Here is a 25,124-nt window from a genome sequence, read left to right as displayed (position 1 = left end):
AGCGTATATGGTGTGACTTTGTGTCAACTACGTCGTAGATGTTTCGCTATTCCATTTCAATATCAGTTGTGTTTGTGCATTTCACTAGAGTTGTACCGCTACTGTGTGTGTCATTTTTTCCATTCAACATATTTTTATTGCTTGAAAAGCATTTTTCAATTTTCCACTGAAAGTCAACCGTACTAAAATCGTGAGGAGGAGTCTACAGAAAAAAAAATACAATTGAACAAGTGTGAAAGTTTTTGAAGACTCTGGTCATTTGAAAAACGTGCATAAGTTGCAGTCATATGAGCAGCGGATTCATCAATACCATACGAACCTTGTCACCCACAATGAAATACATTCTAGTTACCGGTGGAGTCATTAGTGGCGTTGGCAAAGGTGTAATTGCCAGTTCATTTGGCACACTTTTGAATTGCTGCGGAATCGATGTTACGTCCATAAAAATTGATCCATACATCAACATCGATGCCGGAACATTTTCACCATATGAACACGGTACGTAAATTTCAATATAATTTCTTTCCTTTTTTCACTCTAAATGCGTGTGTCACTTTGTGAGAAAGCTCTTCCGTGATATTCATGGTCATTGTCAATACCATCGAAACGGATTAATGTGAGAAAAAAAAGTTATTTGCCAAATTTACACGTTATCCTTTTAAAATCTGATCATAAATGGACAATCATTAGATTTCTCAATGTGTTTGACATATTTTCAAGGACAATTTGCCTTAAAGAACAGACAAAAAGAAGTTGGGAAAAAATTCGAGAGAAATTTTGTATCGCAATTTTTGCTTAGTGTATTTTAACCTCGCAAAGAAATTTGCTGTATAAAAAACATACATATCTATATATATTTAGTGCGCATGATTGTTCAATCGAAAACCACGTGTTTCAGTATATTGCTAGTGCTATCGTATCGTCACTCGCTGTTGTATACACAGCGCGTATTCATTAAATTGTGGTTATACATGCGTTTGTTTCTAAGCAAAGCAAAAAAAAAAAAACATTCACAACAAATCGGCGTTTGGGTCGATTGTTTGTTTCATATGTGCAAGCAAACAAATAACAGTGTTTATTCTCGACTCGAGTGAAATCTGTCAGCCAAATGTTTTGCTATAAATATAAACGGTTTGGCAGAGACATTGTTTTGATTAATTGAATTGTTTATTTCATTTTGTATCGTTCACAGGTGAGGTGTATGTATTAGACGATGGCGGTGAAGTTGACTTGGATCTTGGTAATTACGAACGTTTCCTGGACATTTCGTTGTGTAGAGATAACAACATCACCACCGGAAAAATCTACAAACAAGTCATTGAGAAGGAACGACGTGGTGATTATCTTGGAAAAACCGTTCAAGTTGTACCACACATAACGGACGCGATTCAAGAATGGGTGGAAAAAGTGGCACAACGACCAGTGAAAGGCGATAAAAAACCACAAGTGTGCATTGTTGAGCTAGGCGGAACAATTGGTGATATTGAGGGCATGCCATTCGTTGAGGCCTTTAGGTAACTAATGAATGTTGACACTTTTGAAGAAAAAAAAAGGATTTCATTGCATCGAAAACTTTAGTTTAATAGTAAATTTCGTGGACTTTGAGCAACAAATACAATTTTAAACCAAAATCTAATCATTTTTTCGATTTCAATTTTCACAGACAATTTCAATTCCGTGTGAAACGTGAAAATTTCTGTGTAGCGCACGTATCGTTGGTGCCGATGCCACGGGCCACCGGTGAACCAAAAACAAAACCAACACAATCAAGTGTACGTGAATTGCGTGGCTTGGGGCTGAGTCCAGATTTGATTGTGTGTCGTTCCGAGCGACCAATTGGCATTGAAGTAAAAGATAAAATTAGTAATTTTTGTCATGTTGCACCCGAACAAGTGATTTGCATTCCGGATTTATCATCAATTTATCATGTGCCATTGCAAATGGAATCGAATGGTGTGTTAAACTTTCTAAAAGAACGTCTACAATTGGACTTTGTCGATCCAAAGCAAACAATGCAAAGTTGGCGAGAGTTGGCCTATCGTGTTGATAACACCCGGGTAATTGATTTCTTACCAAAACAAATAAACAGCTGTAATGCTTTTACTGTACAAAATCGAATGTTAATATTTTTTACACTGATTTAGGGAGAGGTAAAAATTTCGTTAGTCGGAAAATATACGAAATTAGAAGATTCATATGCTTCGGTGTCAAAATCACTTCAGCATGCAGCGCTTGCGGCCGGATTTAAATTGAGTTTAAAATTCATTGAGGCATGCCATTTGGAACGCGATTTTAAAAAGGAAAATCAACTGTTGTACTATCAGGCATGGCAAGAGCTATGCGATAGTAACGGTGTCGTTGTACCAGGTGGTTTTGGTTCGCGTGGCATGGAAGGAAAAATTCGCGCCTGTCAATGGTGTCGTGAGAATAAAAAACCATTTTTGGGCATTTGCTTGGGAATGCAAGCAGCTGTCATTGAATTCGCCCGAAACATTATTGGTTTTGAAGGAGCAAATACAACGGAAATCGATCCAAATGTAGCACATCCATTAGTTATCGATATGCCAGAGCATCATCCAGGCATCATGGGTGGAACTATGCGACTTGGTAAACGTACAACCGTATTTAAAGACAATTGCACTAGCACAATAAGTAAGTATTTAGCAAATTATATTGTTCACCATCAATATTTCATATGAAATTTCTTTTTTAATGCGCAGAGAAATTGTATGGATCTCCAAAATCAGTGGATGAACGTCATCGTCATCGATACGAAATTAATCCAAAATATGTGCCACAACTCGAAGAAGCTGGCCTCAAATTTGTCGGCACCGATGAAGAGGCGACACGCATGGAAATTGTCGAGTTAAAAGATCATCCGTATTACGTTGGTGTTCAGTATCATCCTGAATATTTATCGCGGCCATTAAAACCATCGCCACCATTTATGGGCTTGATTTTGGCTTCCGTAGGCAAATTGAAGGGATATTTGAACAAAGGCTGTCGATTATCACCAAAAGAAATGAGTGATAACAGTTCAGGTACATTATACAGCACACTATTTACGCTAAATTCAACAAAAAAAGTTTCAAATGTCATGCGTTGAATGCACATTGCACATTTTCAATTTCAAAACTTATTAATTCTACATTTTTAGATGAAGAAGTTGTGGCCATATCAAAACCAAACAAACAATTGACAAATGGCACCCATAAGCACTGCTCAAACGGAGCCACCAGCTCAAGCAACGACGAGTACGAAAAATGATACGAAAGGTCCAAATGGAAACACGGAATCGGCTTCCATTCAATATTTTATTAAGTTAAAAAGACTCGAACCATTATTAGGACGACAAAAATTCAATAACATCAATACTAACATCAGACTCAATATAGGATTCTAATGAAATGAGAAAATGCTTCACGGATAGTGAATAGATCAAAATCAAATTATTTTGTATGTTGAAATGAAAGATATTTTCATAAGTTTAAAAAAAAGTATATCATGGGGAAAAAAACTATGAGACTATCATAATTTGGAATTATATTTAAATAAAGTATCTTTGTATCGATATAAATATTTCATTTGTTTGGGAGAGTTGTATTTTACGCTGGCTTCGGCAACATTGGCCGAAAATGTTCGTAGTATGATTTCGTGAAGTCAATCATCAGATCTTGCATTGCTGGTGGAACAAAGTTTGGATTGCCCTGATCACCTTCAATCGTTCCTTGGGCAGTGAATTTCATGAAACTAGCCACAGTTGTTTCCGGAGGTACGACCGCTCCATCTTCAATTATACAACAGTCTCGGATTGTACAGCGTCGGCCCTGAAAAGTATGGAATTTCAATGTTTAGAATTAATTCACAGAATCATGGTAATATTCAAATGTGATATTTGATGAGAAAAATGTTCAATTTAAACCAAGAAATACTCACAATAATAGCATTCTTCCCAATATAAACGTATGAACCGATTGAGGCAGCTGAAACAACAGCACCTTCACCAATGTATACATGTTCACCGATCACCAAAGGGAAAAAAGCAATGCTGAAATTGAGAGAAAATACATAATAGTTAGTAATGTCTCAAAAGAAAAACATTCATTCGTGTCTATCCTTTATCTCCTGCAAAAGCAAAAGTCAACCATATTCAAAATAGTTTGTGGATTCCATTCAGAGAAACTGAGTTTTCTTAAATGGAAATTAATACAATCCAATCGAATTGAAAAGCATCTAGAACTCACCCAGTCGAGAATTGCTTGTAGGCTGGCCGAATCACCGCCTTCTGGCTGATCACGCAATAGCGGCCGGTTCGTACATTTGACAAATCACCACGAATGATGGCACCAGTTTGAACAATCACTTTGCCATTCAAAACGATATTTTGTGAACCACATAGAACCGTCTTTCGGCTTACTTTGTTCCCAGATGCCTGAAAATATACAAGAGCCCACAGCAAAATGATGTCAGTGTTGAATGAGTCAGAATACTCAATTGCGCATTTTCAGACAATATTCAATTTAATTGAATACATACCGTTTCAATGTATTCTTCCTTATCGTAAGTCATAGGCACAATTTCCATTTTCAAAGTTTAAAAATGCAATGCAAAGAAAAATTGAAGTGAAAATTCATGTAAACACGAATCATTTACATTAAGGCTGTGTTGACAATCGAACGATGACAGCTGAATTTGACTCCACTGTCAACACGGCTTTACTCTGCGTACGAAATTACGATGGAACGAATGGAATGTGATGAATCGTAATTTCGTAAAGTGATTTTGTGCGCGCCAAAGGTACCAACATTACCTAAATATGACAGATTCGATCTTTTGTATACAGAAATCGCACAAAACCAACGGTTCCGTTTTGCGATCTAATTCGTATTTGTTTTTTTTTTATATTTTTTATTTGACCTTTTGTATTTACATCTATTTTTGTGATGTATATTCAACATTTTTAGTTTTTATAACAAGATTTAACGTAAAAATTATCCAACACACGTATGAATTAATTATTTTACAAAACAAAGAATCGATATCGTGAAGAAGGCAACGATAAACGGAACACACAGGTAGTCCCATTTAATCTTTCTTTTTTTGTTTTATTTTAATTCATTAAAAATGCAGGCAACTGGTCAAGTTGAATAGATTTCATTCGATATTTTGTTGATATGAGAACCCTTTTTAGATAAAATCTGCGTGTTATTGAGCATTCTCAGTTTATGACGCAGTAGCGGTATTTCATACCAAGGCGTCTGTGTGCTGGATTTTTCATACTCCATTGTCGTCGGACATTTGAATATATAGACAATTTAAACAAGATTTTTTTTATCAAAGCTTGATATTGAATTTACATTTTTTAGATTGGTTTTGGTTTTATCTACTAAACAAAACAAAACATAACCTCAACGAAGCTTAAAGGCAACAGTGCAGTAGAAAATGGCTCCAGAGGATGATTTATTTGAGGATTTGCCACAAACACAAAGTCAACCACTCCCGGATGACGAAGTGTTTTCGCAAGATGCCGACGACGGAAAAGATGTTTGGGGTCGTTTAGTGGCAAAACACAAATCATTCCACAACGTTGGTACGTATTCATTGATTTTATAGAACTTTATTGAATATTTGTATAATATACTGAATTGTTCGCAATTTTTTTTAATTTCATTCCTGAAATATCATTTTATTATATTTGAAAAATTCATGAAATTTTTCTCAATTTTTGCAACTTTGATTATAATTGTTTATGTTTCGTTTCTCGTTTTAGATTTGACCAACGACACATTTGTAGCGGGCCGAGCTTCAAACTGCAATTACAGCTTGCAAGCACCAGAAATCAAACAGAAGCTACTCATACAAATGTCCAAGCAACATTTTAAAATATCCCGAGATTTGGCAGAGATGGACAGTCCTGTATACATTGAGGTTGGTTATACCTACAATCTTATAAGATAATATATGAATTCAAATTAATTTGAATCTGATATGTTATAGGATTTGTCACGAAATGGCACCTTCGTAAATGAAGAAAAAATCGGTTTGAAAAAGAAGAGAATCTTGGCACATGGTGACACCATTTCAATTGCGTATCCAAAAATGCAAGCGTTCCTATTTCGTGATCATCGACGAAAAACTGATGTGGCCACGGCCATTGCCAAAAAATATTATGTCAGTAAAAAACTTGGGAACGGTGCAAATGGTACGGTATTTTTGGTATATGAATATCGTACGTGCCAAAAGTATGCGCTAAAGCACATAAAAAAGAACAAGCTGATTGATTATAGAGCCGATAAGTCGCTGAACGAGGCCAAGATCATGCAGAGCCTGAGACATCCGTGCATTGTTCAAATGCACGACATCGTTGATTCTTCAGATTCTGTGTTCATAACGCTTGAGCTAATGGAAGGTGGCGAATTGCTGACGCGCATTCAGAATAAACGATATCTGAAAGAAGCCAATGCCAAATTATTTTTCTATCAAATGTGCTACGCCATTAAGTATTTACACGAACGAAAGATTACACATCGGGATCTTAAGCCGGACAATATTCTCTTAGCGTCGAGTGAAGAGAATACATTGTTGAAGATCTCTGACTTTGGTCTGAGTAAATTGGTGAAGAACAACTCAGAATTGCGAACCCTATGCGGAACACCGATGTAAGTCAATCAAATGCCACATTTGCTTTGTTCTATGCTAATCAATTTGGCACTCATTTAGGTATGTAGCTCCAGAAATATTGGAAACAAAAGGTGAAGGTACATATACCGAAAAAGTGGATATTTGGAGTTTGGGTGTGGTATTATTCACAATGCTCAGTGGATCATTGCCATTTGCCGACGATTACGGTAGCCCAGCAGCCGAACAAATTAAACAGGCCAAATTCACATTCAGATCACAACGTTGGAATGGAGTTTCGAACACGGCCAAAAATCTCATCCGTGAAATGCTCACAACAAATGTAAATAAACGCCCGTCCATCGATCAGTTGTTGTTGACCAAGTGGTTTAGAGACGGTGATATGATCGGAATTGCACACAAACTGATGAACATACCAATGCCGCATCACTATACATCGTCAGCAACACGATTGGCCATTCAAGTGCCAAAGGATATAGCCAATTCGGAGCCGTCAGTTTTCTTGCGTCCATATGCTGTAGACATAGACAGCGAAAATATTCAACCATCGAAAAAACGTCGCCTACGTTAAGCAGTATTAAGTTGTTAGTTCAGTATTTTCAAAAGTAGAATATGTCATCAACAATTTTTTTTTATTGGTATCGTTCAAGTTGTGATGTTAAATATAAGTACAAACTATTGTAGAAAGAAAAAACCGTTTGGAAAACCAAACAAAAAGTACAAAAATCTAAAAAAAACCTTAGCAACGAAGTGCCTCAATGTTGCCAAAAAATTAAACAGATAAGTTTACGAAAAAATTCCACATTGATATTGTACAAATATCGCGAAAAATAGTAGTTTAGGGACAATTCGTGATATATCATACAAAATATATTAAAATAAGGAGCTATACCATTGGCATCAATTAAATCGATTGCGAAAAATGTTATCTTGGGTGAAATTCCACCAAAATCGTTCTTTTTTCGTATAAATATGAGTGTTGAAAAATAAGTGATGCAATAACACTCTGCTCTATGTTGAGTGTCATAAAATATCAAAAAGCATGCAAAACTGATATGATTTAATTGAAAAATTAAAATAAGTACACAAATACCGGTATAAAAATCAAATTGCTCAAAATAGCAACCTGAATAAATGTTACAATTTTCTGCATCAGATATGTCACAAGAATAGAGTTAATTTACGCATCAAGTATTGTATGGGTAATAAGAATATTTTCAATAGACCAAGACCAATTGTATTAAAAAAATAAACTCAGTAAATCATTTGCACAAATTACTCAACAATTTTAGATTTTTATTTGACATCGTCTAAATCATCATCAAGAAACGCATATTTCACCCGATTGTATTGAATTCTTTATTGATTTTTCGTCGTCGTTTTTTCAATTAGTATCAATTTACCAATATGAACCATACATGAATACAGGGGTTGTAAGCCCGGATAAGCCGCCTTAAATCTTTCGAGCTACCACGAGCTTGTTTTATGTTATATATTTCGTGACGAATTCAATTTAAAAATAATGTCCAACGGTCCTTTATTCAATTGCAACTCTCACCGAAGTGAATGTAAACAAACAAAATCAACTCAATGCTTTCTTATCATGAACAGTTCATTGTTCACTGTTCAATCCGCTCTGTGGTATAAGAAATATTAATTGCTTTAATGTAAATATCACAGTATATTGCTTAAGTAATTAAATTATTTGCATCGTTGCAAAATAAAAGTTGACGATATGTTTATAAATTGATATTTTGCGTTCAATGAGGCAATAATATTCGTCGTTTATATTGTACCGCTGCCAGTACTGGTCAATTGTTATAAATAAGTTTGTGGAATAACTCATAAACAAAGAATATTTTCATTTTAAATTCGATTTTGCTGTGTTTTGTTTTCGACAAAAAATGCTTGTGGATAAATTCTTAATCAATTCTCAGAAAAATAAATTTCGATAAAGTATCGTTCCTTCAACTTCTTTTTTGTTTGTTTTGTTCAATCTACCTTTTCTCTCACTGCAATATTTGACTTCATTCTGCGCATTTGGTTCTTGGGCATCGAACTACATCTCACAAAGAATATTTCAATCAACGTTTTCTGAATCGGACAACAATGGATTGGTTTCGTGGCTATATTTGTACAAACAATAATTGTAAGCGTCCATTTTACACTGCGGATAATAGGAGAGAACAGTTGCCATGTGCAAGATGTGGTTGCGTTTCTAAATACGTATATCCGGTAAATTTTGAAAAAAAAAATGTTATTATTTGAAAATTGAATTGATTGCGTTTTTTCTAAAATCATTTTTCAAAGAATTTATTTTTCAAATGAGCTCATTGTAAATATCTTATTTTCATTTCAATTTTATCTCAGACTCAACGCACATTGAACGATATTATCTCAATTCGTTCTGACCCAAGCTCCAGATATACATAGACCGTAGAAAGTTTGATTCCAAAACCAATATTGGACAGTCATATATATTGAACAACTAGAAATCATACCCGTTAACAGTGGAAACAATTCATTGAAATGCAAAAATGTAAAATTGGTTCTCATCATTGTTTTGCTCAATGTTCAATAAATCATAAAATAAAAAATAACAAGTATTTTTAGTTCAAAAAAGAATAATACTTTCTTCTAAACTATTCGGTATAAAATGCATTCAAACAGATTAAAATTATAGTTTATAAATCATATATGGCTCAAAATATTAATTGCTTCAATGTAAATATCAAAGTTATTTTATCCAAACTTGGATTAACAAACAAAGAAGTATAACGCTTAAATAATGAAATCATTTGCATCATTGCAAAATAATCGTTGACAAAATGATATTTTTTATTTATTGAGACACAATATAAGTATCGTTTATATTGTACAGCTGCCATTACTGGTCAATTGTTATAAATAAGTTTATGGAATAAGTCATAAACAAAGAATATTTTCATTTTAAATTCGATTTTGCTGTGTCTTTATTTTGACTAACAATGCTTGTGTATAAAATCGTAATCAATTCTCAGAAAAATAAATTTCGATAATGTATCGTCCCTTCAACTTCTCTTTTGTTTTATTTTTATTTTCAACTTTTCCTATCGCTATAGCCTATTGTATTTATAGCGATATTTGACTTTATTCTGCGCATTTGATTCTTGGACATCGTTCGAACCACATCTCGCAAAGAATATTTCAATTAACATTTTCTAAAACGTACAACAATGTGTTGGCTTAGTGGTTATATTTGTACGAACAATGATTGTAAGCTTCCATTTTATTCCGTAACCGATAAGAAAGAACAAGTGCCTAAATCGTGCCTAACATGTGGTTCCATTGCTCGATGCGTATATCAGGTAAATTTTGGAAAAAAATGTTCGTTTTTTAAATTGAATAGATTGCTTTTTTTCTAAAATCAATGATTTTTTTTTTTCATTCAAATAAGCTCATTTCAATATTATTTCAGATTGAACCTACATTAGAAGTCATTGAGAAAATCGCATTTAACCCCAACTCCATATATAGACTGTAGAAAGTTTGATTCCAAAATTATGATGGACAGCCATATATATTGAACAACTAGACATCATATCCGTCAGCAGTGGTGTCATTAAAACGTAAAAATGTAAAAGTAATTAGAGAAAAATGTTCAATAAAACATAAAATAAAAACAAGTGTTTTCGGTTCAAATGTTTTATTGTAAACTATTTTTGCTGAACTTTTGTCAGCCCATTGGAAATAATTCAATAGTGAGTATTCGGCATATAAATAAAAAATTTCTTTATATAATTTATGTAGTACGAGTAGTATCTCATTGATTGATCTATAGCTCTAAAGCAAATAATTCGTTTTACTGATGGAAGATAATAATAGAAATCAATTCTTGCTATTGTTTGATGTGATGTTTACAATTCGATTTCTGGAAATAAGTTGTACAATAGCCAGATTTATGAGAAAATATTTATTAAATGAAATTATCGCCAACAGTTTCTCGAATTTCTTTATAATTCACTCTTCTATTCAGCTACTGAATTATGTGAACTGAATATCAAGCATAAAAAACTTAATTTTTTTTTTTTTTAAAGCGATCGATGGTAGAAGCTATTAAGTTACGATAGAGAAATTTAGTGAAAAGTTTTTCCTTGATTCATTTTGCTTTTGCCGATTTTATTCCCAAACAAAATCTTTCAATTTCATATCACAAAGTCAATAGAAATCTCCGCTGCCCTCTATCTTTTATCAACAGGACAAAATTGAATATTTCGGTATTGTTTTTTTAATGTTATGGTTAACTATACACTTTTCTGCTTTCTATTCACCAGTGATAAAGTTTAAACAAGATAAGATAAGATTGTTTAAGTTATAGATTTCGGCATTATTCCATTTCAGCATAGAAAAATTATCAACTATTTGCGATCTTTCCACATTATTTATCAAAATTTCAGTTATATAATACATTTCTTATCAAAATTTTAATATATTATTAGATAGGTTTGTGTTGTTTTATGAAAAGGATTTTCAACCATTCTCACGTAAAATTCATAAGAAGGCAGTTACTTTTGAAAGGATCCTGAAATCACAATGTTGAATATTGTCGTAATTGGTGCTGGACCATCAGGATTATGCAGTGCAAAATACTCACTGGCGCATGGATATAAAGTTACTATTTACGAGCAAGCTGGACAACTGGGTGGCGTATGGAATTACACAGAGGAAGTGGGAAGGAATCAATACGGCATCAATATCCATTCAGCGATGCACCGAGAGCTAAGGTATCATATATGATTTATCTCAGAAATGTTGAATTTTAAAATGTCCATATTTTTAGAACAAATTTGCCGCATCAGTTGATGGCGTACATCGATCATCCATTTCCGGAGGGTACGCGATCATTTCCATCACATATCGAAGTTCAAAAATACTACCAATCTTATGCAGAACGTTTTGATTTTATGAAACTAATAAAATTTAATCATTCGGTGATTCGCGTTCTTCCAATTGAAAACAACAAATGGGAAGTGATTGTCAAGGACTTTGTCAATGATAAATTCGAAACGATAATGTGTGATGCGGTTTTTGTATGCAATGGACCTCATGCAAAATCTCATATCCCAGAGATTCCAGGCGCATCTGAATTCAAAGGAAGAATTATGCACAGCCGAGATTTCCGGACACCTGAAAAATTTCATGGTAAGTGCTGTGAATTTCACAAAAAGTGAACAGTATTAAATTTTCTGTAAATTTTTCCACAAAAAAAAAATCACACAGACGAAAATGTTCTTGTCATTGGGAGTGGTGATAGTGCACTTGATATAATACAACTGTTACGGAAAACTGCATCTCGAATCACAGTTGTTTGCCGTGAAACACAAAGTGCCCAATGGCAGAAAATGCTTCAGAATTTATTGTCCGAGAATGTTGCAGTCCAAGGAGAAGTAAAACGTCTAACTCAAACTGGTGCCGAATTTTCGGATGGATCTCATCAAACATTCTCTGTGGTGATATTGGCAACAGGTTCATAGAAAACAAATTGTAAAGTAGAATATAATTTAATATTTCGTACACATTTTTCAGGTTATGTTTATGCATATCCATTTTTAAGCACTGAATGCGGAATTTCTATTGACGATAATTTCATCCAGCCATTATACAAACATATACTAAATATTCAGTATCCAAATATGGCATTTATTGGTGTTACGGGTATTACTGGTATTTTTTTTGATTTACAAGTAAGTTTGTATCTTAAAACATGAAAATCAAATCCTTAAGTCTTCATTTATATACCAGGTACAATTTGCTCTGAAATTCATATCAGGCGCCAAGCGATTGCCATCGAAATCGGAAATGCTTTTGGATATGCGTGCCAAAACATTTATCCATTGGAATAGGGGTTTCAGTAAAAATAAAACTCATTATTTATATTTAAATGAAATTTCTATGAACGAACACCACAATCAATTATCAGAGATTGTAGGCCTTGAGAAAGAAAAAGCACCAACTGTGCTGCGTTCCATTGTTTTAGATGTCTATGAAACACGTTCAAAGGATATCGATTATCGAAAATACAAATACGTTATAATTGATAACAATACATTTGAAAAATCGGAAGAATTATAAATACTACACTGAGTGGCGATGAAAATCATTCAAGCAACTAATTTCATGTTTAATTAAAAGAAACAGTCAATATTGCTCAAAGTACTAATTCAATAGATATAAAAATATTAACATTTTTGCCCATTTTTACAGTAGAAAACTTGAAGGTATTTTTGTGGAAATCCGATTAAAAAAAGAAACTGCAAGCCGTTTTTTTTTGTTTTTATATGATGATAAAAGACGAGAAATAAATTCAAATTTAAAAATGAGACATATTTCATATTTTTTGGACTTCTTACGGCAATCAATGAAACTAATTGACTGCCATACTAATTTGCATTTTTCAACAGTTAATGATCATCAAACGATTTTTTTTTATTTGAAGAAAAAATCCTTTTTTAAGATTTATCAAAACAAGTGCTACATTTTTTAAATAAAACACTCAATTTTTAAAAGAAATATCGAAATCGATAAGAGCACGCACAGAATCCACTTATTCACAAAATTTAAAATCATTTCCTTCAGTTTCCATCGCCAATACATTTTGATAAAAAAAGATCTAACAAAAAATATTCACAAAAATTAAACAAATCTTATCATCATCAAAATTTTCATTAAAAATATAAATTTTCCCCCAAAATGCATAAAATTCTTCATAACATTTCAATATCAGTAAAAAAAATGCAATTCAAAAAGTCGCCAATTCAGTGTGACATGCAGCAACTTCATGGTTGTTATCAAAACATCTGATACGGTGGTTCAAAAGTTAGTCACCAGAGCGCCGAATACATGCCTAATCATCGTACATTACATACACACAAAGAGAAATCATAACAAATGAATATAGTGTTCAGTATCGTTCGCACTGTCAAAATATTACAAAGCAATTTTTCCGTCATATTTGTTGTAATTATTTCTGTCTGTTTCGACGAATAAAAATACCAACAAACGGATTAAAATTGTGACCAGAGTAAACATATTGAATTAAAGATAAATAACAATGAAATAGTAGGAGTTTTTTTTTAAATTGTAAACGTGTGAGATAAACGCGTTGAAAAGGTCAGATTGGCATCAGCGAGAGAAAAAGACAGACAAGCTAAGGAAAAAGAAGATCTCTTGTGAGTCGACATAACATAATCGAAAAGTCATTTTAATTTCGTTGGTGCTACAAATCAAATCAAACGCAGAAAAAAATTGTAAAAACACACAGAATGAGCGAGCTAACGCCAGAAGAGGTGATTGTTTTATATTGTCAATTTTTATAAAATCTTTGTAAATTATCTCATTGTAATACATTGGTGATATGCGTGAATGGTTTTATTAAGGCATACACATTTGTATTTGTAATTTCGTAATTTTCGAGTTTTGAACATAGAGGCGAACAAGCTTGCATGTTGCTTTAGTTCGAGCGAGTGCCAATGACAACAGCGAGCAGATCGGGAATATGTACACTTTGAAACGCAAAAGTTCGAACAAAGACACGCTTCATAGCATATTTTTCAGATATTTTTTTTTTTTTTTTGAAAATTTGGCAAGCGATCAAAATGCCACAACGCAATCATACGAAATAGCTGTTGATTTTTTTTTTTTTGTTATTTTTCATCAAACTGACAATCATTTTTCTCTTGTTTTTGCGTATTATCTCTCATTTTGTATAAAGAAAATAAGCACGCTATTTAATGAGTGCCATTGTCCGAGACGCCATTAGGTATCACTAATTGATTCCAAGAACTTCATTTTAAGAAAATTTAACTCTTTAAATTCCATTTAATCATCGTTTTCGATTTGGTTTTTCTTATCTACGGTATAGATGCGAGCGCGTCGCTTGCGTCGTCTCGGTTTGATCGGTGGAGATATATTGACAACAGCCACATCATCAACCGATAATCCAATTGCAAATACATCAGAGCTAAGCGAAAATGTTGCCAAACCAATGAATACTGCCGCAAAAAATCTACTAAATGCAGAGACTGAAGAGCACGATGAAAATGAACACAAACAAAAATTACAAAAATTTGACAACGAAGGTAAAATGGAAATTGTACTGAATAACAATGAGCTACCAGCGACACGACCACCACATTTACCCACATTGCAAATGGTTATGGAGTCCAAGTCAATGTCAAATCACTTAACACAACGATCTCGTTTGTTGGATCAATTTGAGAAGCAACGCATTGAAAATAAACTAAATCAGAATTCAACGTCATCTTCCGCTGAAATCGTCATACGAAATGATGTGGAAATGAAAACGTCCGATGATAATACTGAAAAAGCCAAATCAAGCGATGGTGAATCTTGTATTGAAAATATGGAAACGGATGAATTACCATCAGCAATCGAATCATCATTGGTGGCCAAAACTAATCTCGTCGATCGAGTATTGTCACTAGAGGAAAAAGAGCGTGAAGCGGAAATTTGTTTGTCGCGTATTTTGGATGCATTTTGGTATGATAATTGCGAAGGATCAATTATCGTTTCCGAAACGGCCGAATTCTACAAGGATGTGGTGCTCGATGAGGGCAACAAAATTCAATTTGATGACTTGACATTTCAAATCATAACCGAAGTTGTTGTTCAGTATTTTGATGGTAAACGCATTGATTACAAGGTTAGCGCAAGCGATTCGATGAATAAAGGTTCGTCATCGTCATGGAGTGTGACAATGTCGAACGCATCAGAACGAATGGATACAAGTGAATCTGGTTGTTCCACAACGCCCAACTTGAAGCCACACAATTTAGCCGACCATGGTGCATTGACTTATTTAATTCAGTCATATTTACGTTGTTGCGTTGAACAAGAACGATACAATAGCACAAGAAATGTTCAAAAATTCAACTCAGTTGTATTGGATGTTATTGCTGAAGTGAAAAAACAACTAATTATCAGCTCAAAATTGCTTTTGAATGGCACTATGGTCAAACAATTGAGATTAAGTACACATGCACAAACACATCGATCAATTCTACTGAAAATGATGTACGACGATGCAGTACCGTCTGACTTTTTAAATTTATTGATCGAAGAATCGTATAAAGAGCCACAAATTTTTGACAAAATTTTCGGCACTTTACTACAAAATCTCTACGTCGATATGCAAAGTCGTGTGGTTAGCAAGGTTATTTGTACATCACCAATTAACATATTGAAACAATTGCTTGACATCACGATCAATGGAAACATTCGACCAATATGCAATTTTGTCACGAGCTTACCAAATTTCTGTCCAGTTTTGTGCACACAAACACAGGGCCGTGAAATTGTGAAGGCCGGCTTTATGGGACCATTCTTATCGTTGTCAATATTCACCGAAGATAATCCAAAACTTGGAGAGGATGTCGACGAAAATTGGGAAGAAACATGTGGCAACAGCCTAAGAATGGTAATTCAAATGAAAATTCAATGATTTCTCAAGAGATTTTTTTATGCGCTAATTTCGTTTGGTTTTTCTATCATTATAGCATTTGGACCAAATGCGTGGCCAATTGCATGCAATATTCCACAATTTAGTACGTAGCCCAGACAATCGTACACAGGTGATGAAATATCTTTCTCAAGTTCTGTTGAGCAACGAAAAACGTACACAATTCCATTCGGAAGAAAAGAAACTTGGACGTGATGGATTCATGTTAAATGTAATGGCAGTACTTCAAAAGCTATCAATCAAAATAAAATTGGATCGCGTCGATCCAAAGTATCCGTTCAATGCCAAATCACTGGTAACAATTGAAAAGGATACAAAAATTCGCTTTGATGACTCCGAATATAAGAATTGGATCTCATCAGCAAGTAAGTTTATCTGTGAATTCTGTGCGTTTGATGTTTTCTAATTTCTTGCTTCTCTTAATTGCATAGTTAATACTCGAAGCACTGATCCAAATCCACCGAATTTTTCGACTGAATGCTGGTTCTTGACATTGCATACCCATCATTTGGCCATCATGCCAGCAATCCAACGCTATAATAAGCGATTGCGTGCAATCAAAGAAATTCGCCGCATGATTGAAGAATTAAACAACACAAAGTCTCAATGGGAAAATTCAATGCATCGTATGCGAAACAATCAGCTCATCGAACGGTTTTCACATCAATTGAAAAAACTAAATAAGTAAGTACAATAGAAATGTGTCTATCGTTCTCAATTAGACAGTTATTAACTCCAAATTGACTATTGTTTCAGAGCAAAAAAAAGCTGCGACGTCGGCTTATTGGATCCGATTATCATCGAATCCTGTTTGAGATTCTACAGTTCGGTGTGCGAATTCGTTTTGTATCAAATGGAGGGGCGTGATGTAAATGGACTGTTTATGACATCAATCTCACCGCAACAGCTTAAACCAGTGGCAGTATTATCGGCATTGCCTGAATGGTATGTTGAAGGGGCAATTCACTCAAAAATTGCCTTTCTATTATAAATTAGTTCTTATTGATTCTTTTTCGATTATTTTAAATTAATTGTATTCTTTTCTTTTGTGATTCTCCCCTTAGGTATGTCGAAGATATTGCCGACTTCATTCTCTTCAACATGCAGTTAGTATAGATTTTAAAATTTATCCAAAATATTGCTTGCAGTAAACATACTTAATCGGTTTATTTTATTTGTCAGATTTCGACAGGAAAAAATGGTGACACTTTTTGATGATTCAATCATCACATGGCTATTAACATGCGTATGTGCACCACAGTGTATTCGTAATCCATACGTTACGGCAAAATTGGTTGAAGTGCTATTTGTCATATCGCCAAGTGTTCAACCCAACTCAGGTCTACAGATCTCGGTACGTTTCAAACACATTTCTCACTCTCAAAGTGTTTTCATGAAACTAATATCAATGCCCCCAATGTTTTTAGGTAATGAATCATCCTCTTGTTCAAACTGATCTGGTTGGTGCATTAATGAAATTTTACACAGATATTGAAACCACAGGCCAAAGCACTGAATTCTACGATAAATTCACGATACGGTTAGTTTAAAAAATTCAAAATTAGAACAAAAAAAAACAAAAAAAAAAAAAAAATTGACAATTAGAAATACAATATTCTAATGCTACAAATTCATTGAATATTTTTTTTTCAGTTATCACATAAGCCATTTATTCAAAACCATGTGGAGTAACCCAATGCAACGTCAGGTGATTGTGAATGAATCGAAAAATGGTGCACAATTTGTTAAGTTCGTGAATATGCTGATGAACGATACAACATTTTTGCTCGACGAATGCCTTGAGTATTTGAAGCGTATTCATGAAACGCAAGCACTGATGTTGGACGAAGCCGGATGGAATGCACTTGGTACGGAAAATCAACAATCACGCCAACGCCAATTGTCACAAGATGAACGACAATGCCGTTCCTATTTGACGTTGGGCAAAGAAACGGTTGATATGTTCCATTATCTTACGATCGATATCAAAGAGCCATTCTTACGTCCGGAATTGATCGATCGTTTGGCATCGATGCTAAACTTTAATATGCATCAATTATGCGGACCAAAATGCAAAGATCTTAAAGTGCGTTCACCACAAAAATTCGGTTGGGATCCACGGAAATTACTTAGCCAACTGTTTGATATCTATCTACATTTGAGCTGTGATCAATTTGCTGCAGCTATTGCCGCCGACGAACGTTCGTTCGACAAAGAATTCTTTGAAAAAGAAGTGGCCGTTCGTATTAAAGAATTACATTTACGATCGTCTATTGAAATCGAACAGTTTCTTGACTTGGTCACTCGGGCACAGGAGAAATATAGTAAGTGTTCGCACTCTTTTTTTTTGGTCGATGATATTCCTAATGTTTTTTTCATTGTCATATTTGCAGTTGCCAATCAACAAATTGAAGACGATTATGCTGATGCACCAGATGAATTCCGCGACCCATTGATGGACACATTAATGACAGATCCAGTGGTTTTACCATCGGGCAACGTTATGGATCGTTCGATTATCACACGACATTTACTAAATAGCAGCACCGATCCATTCAATCGGCAACCACTTACCGAAGATATGCTCAAGCCGAACAATGAACTACGCGAACGCATATTGGCTTGGAAGCGTGACAAACGCGAAAAAACCATTCAACTCAATCCAATCGATAAGTGTTAAGAATCACACATACACAAATTTCATGGAAATCAATTAAGCGTTTAAGAGTTTATGAAATACTTAGATTAAAAACTACGTGTACTTTTTTGTTGATATAAAAAAAATGTCAGTCCTGTACTACAAAATCGATTCTAATTCATAAGTTATTGCCAGATACGTTTGAGAGACAAGCAAAAGTAGTTATTTACATAATTATTAAGCGTGCGTATGCGCGCGATTCAATTCATTCAACGTAAAATAACTGCGGTCATCCGAAAAACACACACGTTAAACACAACATAAGTTAAGCTAGAGCAAGTTAAACTGAAATTCGATTTAAAAAAAAAATTAAACCTCATTTATTGTTGTGTGCGGCTTCGAAAAGAGTTTTAAACGACTTTTCGAATATCGATAATTGCAATCATTTACATTTATATACAAAATCTTTATTTCTATTGTACAACAACGACAACCGAGTTTAGTTTTTGTTTTCATTTGCCCACGGTGCATGAGATCAAAAACAACACATTTATTATTCCCAATTTATTTATATTGTAAAAAACAGAAAAAAGGGAGACACCAATCGAAAAAGAAATTCAAAATGTTTTCTTGAATGTGGCTGAATAAACATAGTTAATAAACACGAATGAATTCAGTTTTTATTTCATATAGAACTAGATGCGATCGCTTCGGTTGTGAGGATAGATTGAAGGTGATTATTTTTTCAGATGTGGATGAAAAGTGACTAATAATGATTTGTTTGAGAAGCTACAGATGGTTGGTATTTGAAAAACAAAACGGACTTGGGAACAAACGAGTGGATTTATGGCAATGACCTAATGCCGATGCATGTTTTGAATTTGCCTGGCGCTTATTTTCCAAAGCACAACAAAATGTGTGTAAACAAAGACACAATTTTATCTGTAGGTAATAATGTCGTCGCATGTGATTTATTAAACAGAGGCATGTTCACATAAAGCTATTATTGATATGACCATGGCATACGTTTGACGGTAAACACAATCACAGAGAAGAAAAAATGGGATTAACGGTGGTTTCTGTTTGATTTCGGAATGTAAATTGTTTTAACGATATTCTAATATAAACGTGTGTTTTTGATGGCAAAATGGAGCTATTTGCAACTTTTGGTGCCAATGTCGATTGCGAAAAAAAATTGAAATTAAACGAAATTCGATACATTTTCGGCTGTTGTATAAAAGTCGAGATGTAGTTTCACAATCAGTCATACACTCGATACTTCAACTATAGAAAATAGTGTCTCAGGTAAACCACATTTTTTTCATTTTAACAAATCTTATCTTATCTATATGGTAACAATCGATCAATAACTTCAATAATTTATTTGATTTTGCTTCAGCACTTGCAAATCGTTATCAGTTTGACAGTACTTTGGATTTTAATTACAAAATAGAACAAGAAAGAATTTTTTACGCCCGACAAATTACGAAAAACACTAAATTCATCGATATACTACGAAATCAGTACGAATTTCAATATTAAAGTGAATAGATTTTAAAAAATTCTTTTGTTACAAACATTTTGGGAAAAATTGCAAAAAATGAATCGAATCCATTTGGCGAAAATTCTGTTGGTGGTTTCAATTGCGACCGTCATTATATCGATGATTGATGCAGCTGCTGTCGGAGAACCTCAGCGATTTAAGATGTTCAAAAATAACCAACGATCATCAATGGAAAAAGATCAGCCACATAATGCAAAGAGATGCCCTTGCGAACGTACATATTGGCCCGTTTGCGGCTCTGATGGAGAAACATACGCCAATCAATGTTTGCTTAGGTGTAAAGGTGTTAAAAAGGCAAAAAATGGTGATTGTGACACCAAAGAAGAAGAAGAATGGGGAGTTTATGAAACAGAAGCGTTTCTACCTTAGTTGGCTGCGCGCATTTGACTCTCTTATTCGATCTATGCTGTTTCATAATTTATAGTATTTATGAAAATAGAATCATTTAATATCAGGCAATAAGAACAGAAATGTTGACAAATAAAATAAAAATTTTATCAAAAATAATCATTTTTTTATTACTTTAAAATCGATAAATAGATTAAGTTGTCTTGTCTGAGCGGCATGAGTATGTGATTCATAAACGGAAATGTATATCAAAACTAATGCGCAGTTACCTAAAGATAAAATACCAAGTGGTAATCAACATTTTCAACAAAATGTGACGCATTTAGTGATATATTGAATCATTTTCGGCATATTTTCGTCATTTTAGCAAATAAAACCAATCGAATCAATTTTGAATCAAATCTACACGAGAATATTAAAATGGAAGTTAACTTATTAAAAAATGCATTATGTGGTTCGTTTTCTTATTAACTAGATTTTATTATAAAAAAGTATTTTTCCCGAAAATAAATTTCACGTTAATATTTGAAATAAATGGTTCTTTTTCTCTGAAGCAATAAAAACGATTCATATATGATGTAATTTCCCCTTATCATCATAAGCATGACAAATCAATAACAAGGATGGCATAATTTCTCCCAACAACATTGTCGGAGTTCAAGTAAAATAATATAAATTGCGATAAAAGCAAAAGTATTTCATTAGTATAGAACATGCTGCAGGTAATATGCACAGAATTACATTTGTTTCCAATTAAATTTGCCTAATTTTGTTTTGAATGATTATCGGATTTTCTTTCGTTAGTTGAACATATTCTATATAAAGTAATATATATTAATTTTTGATAAAATTGTATTTTTCTATGTTGCTTTTTTTATGCCGCAGATTGTTTGCTATTGTACAAAATGATTATTTATTTATGTCAGTTTATTAATCATTGGTTTTTGTCACTTTTCTTTCAGTCACGCTTGACTCATTTTTATTTTGACATTTATATCGTTTTTACCTGTTTATGGTCACATTACAATCATCTACATATGGCTCATCAATAAAATTTGCCAGAATAATTTGCAATTAGAACAGAAGAGCGGTTAATTGCGTTGACGTGGTCAGCTAGAGAACATTCTACTTATTAGATTTTTGATCCATACTTAGAGTCGTTTTTTATTGGAGATAATAAACATCACCTTTATTACTTCCACGCTATACATGCTTGTCCAAATGACGAAAAGCGATAAGAACTTTCAATGTATTCACTGGTATATAGTCATTTATATAGCCGCAGAAATTGTGAAACTTGATCAATTCAATTCAATCAATCGAAACGATAAATTCAATTAAAATTAGCAATAACTTCGTGTTAATAAACGTATAAAAACTAAATTTCAAATCAAGTGAAGAAAATGAGTTTGAACAAAACGATCATAGTGATAGTAATTGCTGCGTTGGTGATGCAGTCAAAAAGTTCGATGCCTGATAATTCTGACAATTGCTTGTGTACACGTGAATATAATCCCATTTGTGCTTCGGATGGTATAACTTATTCGAATAAATGCCTTTTCGAATGTGAGAAAAAACAAAAACGCAACTTGGAAATCCGCGAACACGGTACATGTGATGAAGCCAGTATTTCACCAGTTAAAGAAAGCGCTTGTGTTTGTACACTGAACATCTCTCCTGTTTGTGGTAGCGATGGAAAAACCTATCCAAATAAATGTTCGTTAAATTGTGCACAACGTGAGCTCCGTGGTCTGACATTGAAACATCAAGGAAAATGCTCAAAAGATCTTCCAATTAACAATGAAGTAATTGAAATGGATTCCGTGATTGAACAATGCGCATGTCCTCTTATTTTATCTCCGGTTTGTGGCTCAGATGAAAAAACCTACTCAAATCAATGTGAGTTTGATTGCGAGAAGAAAATCACTAGAAATTTGAAAATAAAACACAATGGAGAATGCGAAAAGGCAGCTCATATGTGATTTAGAATGTTCAAAGTGCTGAAAAAAGCCGGAAATTGAAGTCCAACAACTGACAAGCTGTGACAACATAGCCATAATACAATTTTAAACTCTCTTTATTCAATTAAATTGCAAAATAAAATATATTTTTTGTATGTATTATGAAACTTATTCGTTTTATTTGCACATTTCCTTCCAGCCTTGTTAGCAAAAATAACTTTTACTGTGTGTTGGACCGATTTCGAAGATGCTAGTGGATTTATTTAGGAAAAGTTAATTCTTATGGTTTTTTCCTGAAATTAAATGGATATTATTCGTATTTTTTATTATTGTTTTAATTAATTTAATTTTTAATTTTCATTTAATTTTTAATTGTTTTTGTTTCCAATTACCTACTCTGTGTTTGTTTTCGATTTTTATTTGTCTGTTTTAGAAAATTAAATACGCAATGTATATAGCTAGCATATTGATGTCCCTTGCTATTGTAACTTTATCCTTATGTACGAGGCGCTTTCAGAATGATTGTATTCAAGGGAGAAGCGCTAGTAAAAGATTTTATACAACGCCATCTGATAAAGAAAAGACAACTATAACACAATTTATATTATTAAAGATTAGTAGATTGTATAAAGCGCCTCAATCTACGCAAATCAGAAAGCCAGTAAGTAACGCATTTCGAATGTATGGTAGTTACGTTACTTTATTCATATTCTTTTAAATAATATAAGTCAATTTTATTCTTCCCCTGCAAATGAAATAAATAGTAATAAAATAGTAAGTTTTTCTGGTTACCAACGTATGTAATAAATAAAATAATAAAAGCGACATTTATGCTACTCGAAAAAAGATTGATCAAATTTTGTTAGTCGGCCTCTTCAATTGTGTCTGTTTTTTTCGATGCAATTTGAAATATTGCACTTGAATAATTGGAAGAAAAACAATTTATACACACTTTTACCAAACCAAAAATTAATCTACTGCTGCCAATTCAAATTTACCGAGGAAATCATAGATTATTTATTATAGCAACTACGAACAATCAAGTTGATATCAGTGATGTATAAATGTGACGTACAATCCATCGCACACAAGCAATGATACGTCAAACTATGACGTATGATTTTAGCATGCTTCAATTGAACAAACATCATATCAAATGAAGTTCAAAATTCCAATAGAAAAAGATTCAATAGATTAATTAATATGCATTTTTATTCAGCTCTACTCACATTACCACTTTAGAAATCCAATAATCTCTACTTTTTTTAACATTGTTTGACAATAGAGAAATTTTGATGAATTCAAGGTTGAATCCATTGACCAAAGAAAAGTTCTATATTATAACCTGAATAAAGTGCGAATAATAAGCTTTATGTAATGATCTGTGCACGGTCACCTTGTCGTGGTTATCAAGCGTAATATATCGAAAACAGGCGACTTTCACGTTTATTAGTCCTAAGATGTACTCGAACTGCATATAGAAACAATAGAATTTACTCGAAATTCGGTGCAAATGCTTTGGAGCATGTTTCGACTTTTAATCGAATGCTTTTTCAAGTAGAATTTGTAGTCTGCTACTTTTGAGTTTGATAATAAGATTTTGTTGACAGGCGAAAGTGAACAAAACAATATTCACGTGAAATTATTTGTACACGTACTTATAATGACTGGTTTCTTTATTCGTTGACTATCTTATTTGAGCAACCAATCGCTGGTTCCTTCATTCATCATTTACATAAAGTACCATTATCACGTTTATCTTCGTACTACATGCGACGTATCAAACCTCATTTTATAAATCATTTTGAAGATTATTGCAATTTGAATATGCAGTTAAAGCGCAAAAGAAAAATATTTAGATGATAAATTGTAAGTAGAAGACATGAAAAATACATTATTTATTTCTTGAATAAAATTGTCATTTTTATTATGGACATTTCCTTCCAGCGGCCAAAGTACAATTAATAAATAATTTAAATAAAAGTTACTTAATCTTAGACATTTAAGCTATAAGTCTTGGCATTAGATCAATATCAATTATTATCAGAAACTTAAATTATGCTATGCTCAATTATCATTCGATGACTAACATCTGCCTTGATGTTTCACTTTCAAGCTTTTATTGCTCCTGCTAGCACAATTGAATGTGCATTCGTTGGTATAAGTTTTTCCATCATTTCCGCAGAGTGATGCGAAAATTCGAGCACAAACACAATCCTCAACTGCGTATGGAACTGGTACAACTTTTTCGTCTTCTTTGCATTCGCCTTTGTGTTTCAAGCTCAATCCTTTGATGTTTTTAATGGCGCAATTCAATGTGCACTCGTTGGTGTATGTATTTCCATCACTTCCACAGACTGGTGCAAAGTTCCGGGTGCAGATACAATCCTCAACTGCGTATGGGACTGGTACAACTTTCTCGTCTTCTTTGCATTCTCCTTTGTGTTTCAAGCTCAA

General features: G+C 33.5%; 6 protein-coding genes and 1 long non-coding RNA gene across 7 annotated transcripts; 6 read left to right on the top strand and 1 right to left on the bottom strand.

Moving 5' to 3' along the window:
- Nucleotides 1-50: 50 nt before the first annotated feature.
- Nucleotides 51-3,577, top strand: LOC116340723 (CTP synthase). The gene is made up of 6 exons (XM_031767355.1): nt 51-498; nt 1,193-1,514; nt 1,664-2,057; nt 2,145-2,652; nt 2,721-3,041; nt 3,158-3,577. The coding sequence occupies exons 1-6, from the start codon at nt 288-290 to the stop codon at nt 3,265-3,267; spliced, it is 1,866 nt and encodes a 621-aa protein (XP_031623215.1). The 5' UTR covers nt 51-287; the 3' UTR covers nt 3,268-3,577.
- On the bottom strand, nt 3,503-4,676 carry LOC116340725 (dynactin subunit 5). Its single transcript, XM_031767359.1, has 4 exons — nt 4,537-4,676; nt 4,245-4,432; nt 3,937-4,048; nt 3,503-3,827 (listed from the first exon to the last, which is right to left on the bottom strand). The coding sequence occupies exons 1-4, from the start codon at nt 4,582-4,584 to the stop codon at nt 3,606-3,608; spliced, it is 570 nt and encodes a 189-aa protein (XP_031623219.1). The 5' UTR covers nt 4,585-4,676; the 3' UTR covers nt 3,503-3,605.
- Nucleotides 4,677-4,846: 170 nt separating this feature from the next.
- Nucleotides 4,847-7,925, top strand: LOC116341340 (ovarian-specific serine/threonine-protein kinase Lok-like). Its single transcript, XM_031768333.1, has 5 exons — nt 4,847-5,075; nt 5,367-5,590; nt 5,771-5,928; nt 5,998-6,659; nt 6,721-7,925. The coding sequence occupies exons 2-5, from the start codon at nt 5,443-5,445 to the stop codon at nt 7,208-7,210; spliced, it is 1,458 nt and encodes a 485-aa protein (XP_031624193.1). The 5' UTR covers nt 4,847-5,075; nt 5,367-5,442; the 3' UTR covers nt 7,211-7,925.
- A 1,868-nt stretch (nt 7,926-9,793) lies between these two features.
- LOC116341370 lies at nt 9,794-10,320 on the top strand. The gene is made up of 2 exons (XR_004201154.1): nt 9,794-9,986; nt 10,097-10,320. It is a non-coding gene; the product is annotated as an uncharacterized LOC116341370 (long non-coding RNA).
- An 814-nt stretch (nt 10,321-11,134) lies between these two features.
- On the top strand, nt 11,135-12,949 carry LOC116341209 (senecionine N-oxygenase-like). Its single transcript, XM_031768137.1, has 5 exons — nt 11,135-11,402; nt 11,459-11,820; nt 11,899-12,144; nt 12,205-12,362; nt 12,421-12,949. The coding sequence occupies exons 1-5, from the start codon at nt 11,212-11,214 to the stop codon at nt 12,748-12,750; spliced, it is 1,287 nt and encodes a 428-aa protein (XP_031623997.1). The 5' UTR covers nt 11,135-11,211; the 3' UTR covers nt 12,751-12,949.
- A 622-nt stretch (nt 12,950-13,571) lies between these two features.
- LOC116340963 (ubiquitin conjugation factor E4 B) lies at nt 13,572-19,462 on the top strand. Its single transcript, XM_031767748.1, has 10 exons — nt 13,572-13,964; nt 14,540-16,114; nt 16,194-16,521; nt 16,588-16,840; nt 16,913-17,101; nt 17,221-17,262; nt 17,339-17,510; nt 17,584-17,696; nt 17,810-18,480; nt 18,550-19,462. Exons 1-10 carry the CDS (start codon nt 13,941-13,943, stop codon nt 18,834-18,836), a joined length of 3,654 nt encoding a protein of 1,217 aa, XP_031623608.1. The 5' UTR covers nt 13,572-13,940; the 3' UTR covers nt 18,837-19,462.
- A 2,533-nt stretch (nt 19,463-21,995) lies between these two features.
- LOC116341113 (serine protease inhibitor dipetalogastin-like) lies at nt 21,996-22,834 on the top strand. Its single transcript, XM_031767986.1, has one exon. The coding sequence runs from the start codon at nt 22,110-22,112 to the stop codon at nt 22,686-22,688; it is 579 nt and encodes a 192-aa protein (XP_031623846.1). The 5' UTR covers nt 21,996-22,109; the 3' UTR covers nt 22,689-22,834.
- Nucleotides 22,835-25,124: the final 2,290 nt, after the last annotated feature.

The sequence above is a fragment of the Contarinia nasturtii genome, unplaced genomic scaffold, assembly GCF_009176525.2.
Source record: "Contarinia nasturtii isolate CC-2019 unplaced genomic scaffold, AAFC_CNas_1.1 Cnas_scaffold_695, whole genome shotgun sequence".
Lineage (NCBI taxonomy): Eukaryota > Metazoa > Arthropoda > Insecta > Diptera > Cecidomyiidae > Contarinia > Contarinia nasturtii.
The sequence above is the reverse complement of the archived record's forward strand: the minus strand, read 5'-3'. Positions and strand labels throughout refer to the sequence as shown.

Coding starts and splice junctions, on each gene's coding strand:
- LOC116341209 (XM_031768137.1), top strand. CDS start 11,212: ATGTTGAATATTGTCGTAATTGGTGCTGGACCATCAGGATTATGCAGT. Junction 11,403..11,458: donor GCGATGCACCGAGAGCTAAG/GTATCATATATG, acceptor CCATATTTTTAG/AACAAATTTGCCGCATCAGT. Junction 12,363..12,420: donor GTATTTTTTTTGATTTACAA/GTAAGTTTGTAT, acceptor TTTATATACCAG/GTACAATTTGCTCTGAAATT.
- LOC116341113 (XM_031767986.1), top strand. CDS start 22,110: ATGAGTTTGAACAAAACGATCATAGTGATAGTAATTGCTGCGTTGGTG.
- LOC116340963 (XM_031767748.1), top strand. CDS start 13,941: ATGAGCGAGCTAACGCCAGAAGAG. Junction 16,115..16,193: donor GTGGCAACAGCCTAAGAATG/GTAATTCAAATG, acceptor CTATCATTATAG/CATTTGGACCAAATGCGTGG. Junction 17,263..17,338: donor TTCATTCTCTTCAACATGCA/GTTAGTATAGAT, acceptor TTTATTTGTCAG/ATTTCGACAGGAAAAAATGG.
- LOC116340725 (XM_031767359.1), bottom strand. CDS start 4,584: ATGGAAATTGTGCCTATGACTTACGATAAGGAAGAATACATTGAAACG. Junction 4,433..4,536: donor AGGAAGAATACATTGAAACG/GTATGTATTCAA, acceptor GTATATTTTCAG/GCATCTGGGAACAAAGTAAG. Junction 3,828..3,936: donor TTGGGAAGAATGCTATTATT/GTGAGTATTTCT, acceptor CATACTTTTCAG/GGCCGACGCTGTACAATCCG.
- LOC116341340 (XM_031768333.1), top strand. CDS start 5,443: ATGGCTCCAGAGGATGATTTATTTGAGGATTTGCCACAAACACAAAGT. Junction 5,591..5,770: donor CAAATCATTCCACAACGTTG/GTACGTATTCAT, acceptor TTCTCGTTTTAG/ATTTGACCAACGACACATTT. Junction 5,929..5,997: donor ACAGTCCTGTATACATTGAG/GTTGGTTATACC, acceptor GATATGTTATAG/GATTTGTCACGAAATGGCAC.
- LOC116340723 (XM_031767355.1), top strand. CDS start 288: ATGAGCAGCGGATTCATCAATACCATACGAACCTTGTCACCCACAATG. Junction 2,058..2,144: donor ATCGTGTTGATAACACCCGG/GTAATTGATTTC, acceptor ACACTGATTTAG/GGAGAGGTAAAAATTTCGTT. Junction 2,653..2,720: donor CAATTGCACTAGCACAATAA/GTAAGTATTTAG, acceptor TTTAATGCGCAG/AGAAATTGTATGGATCTCCA.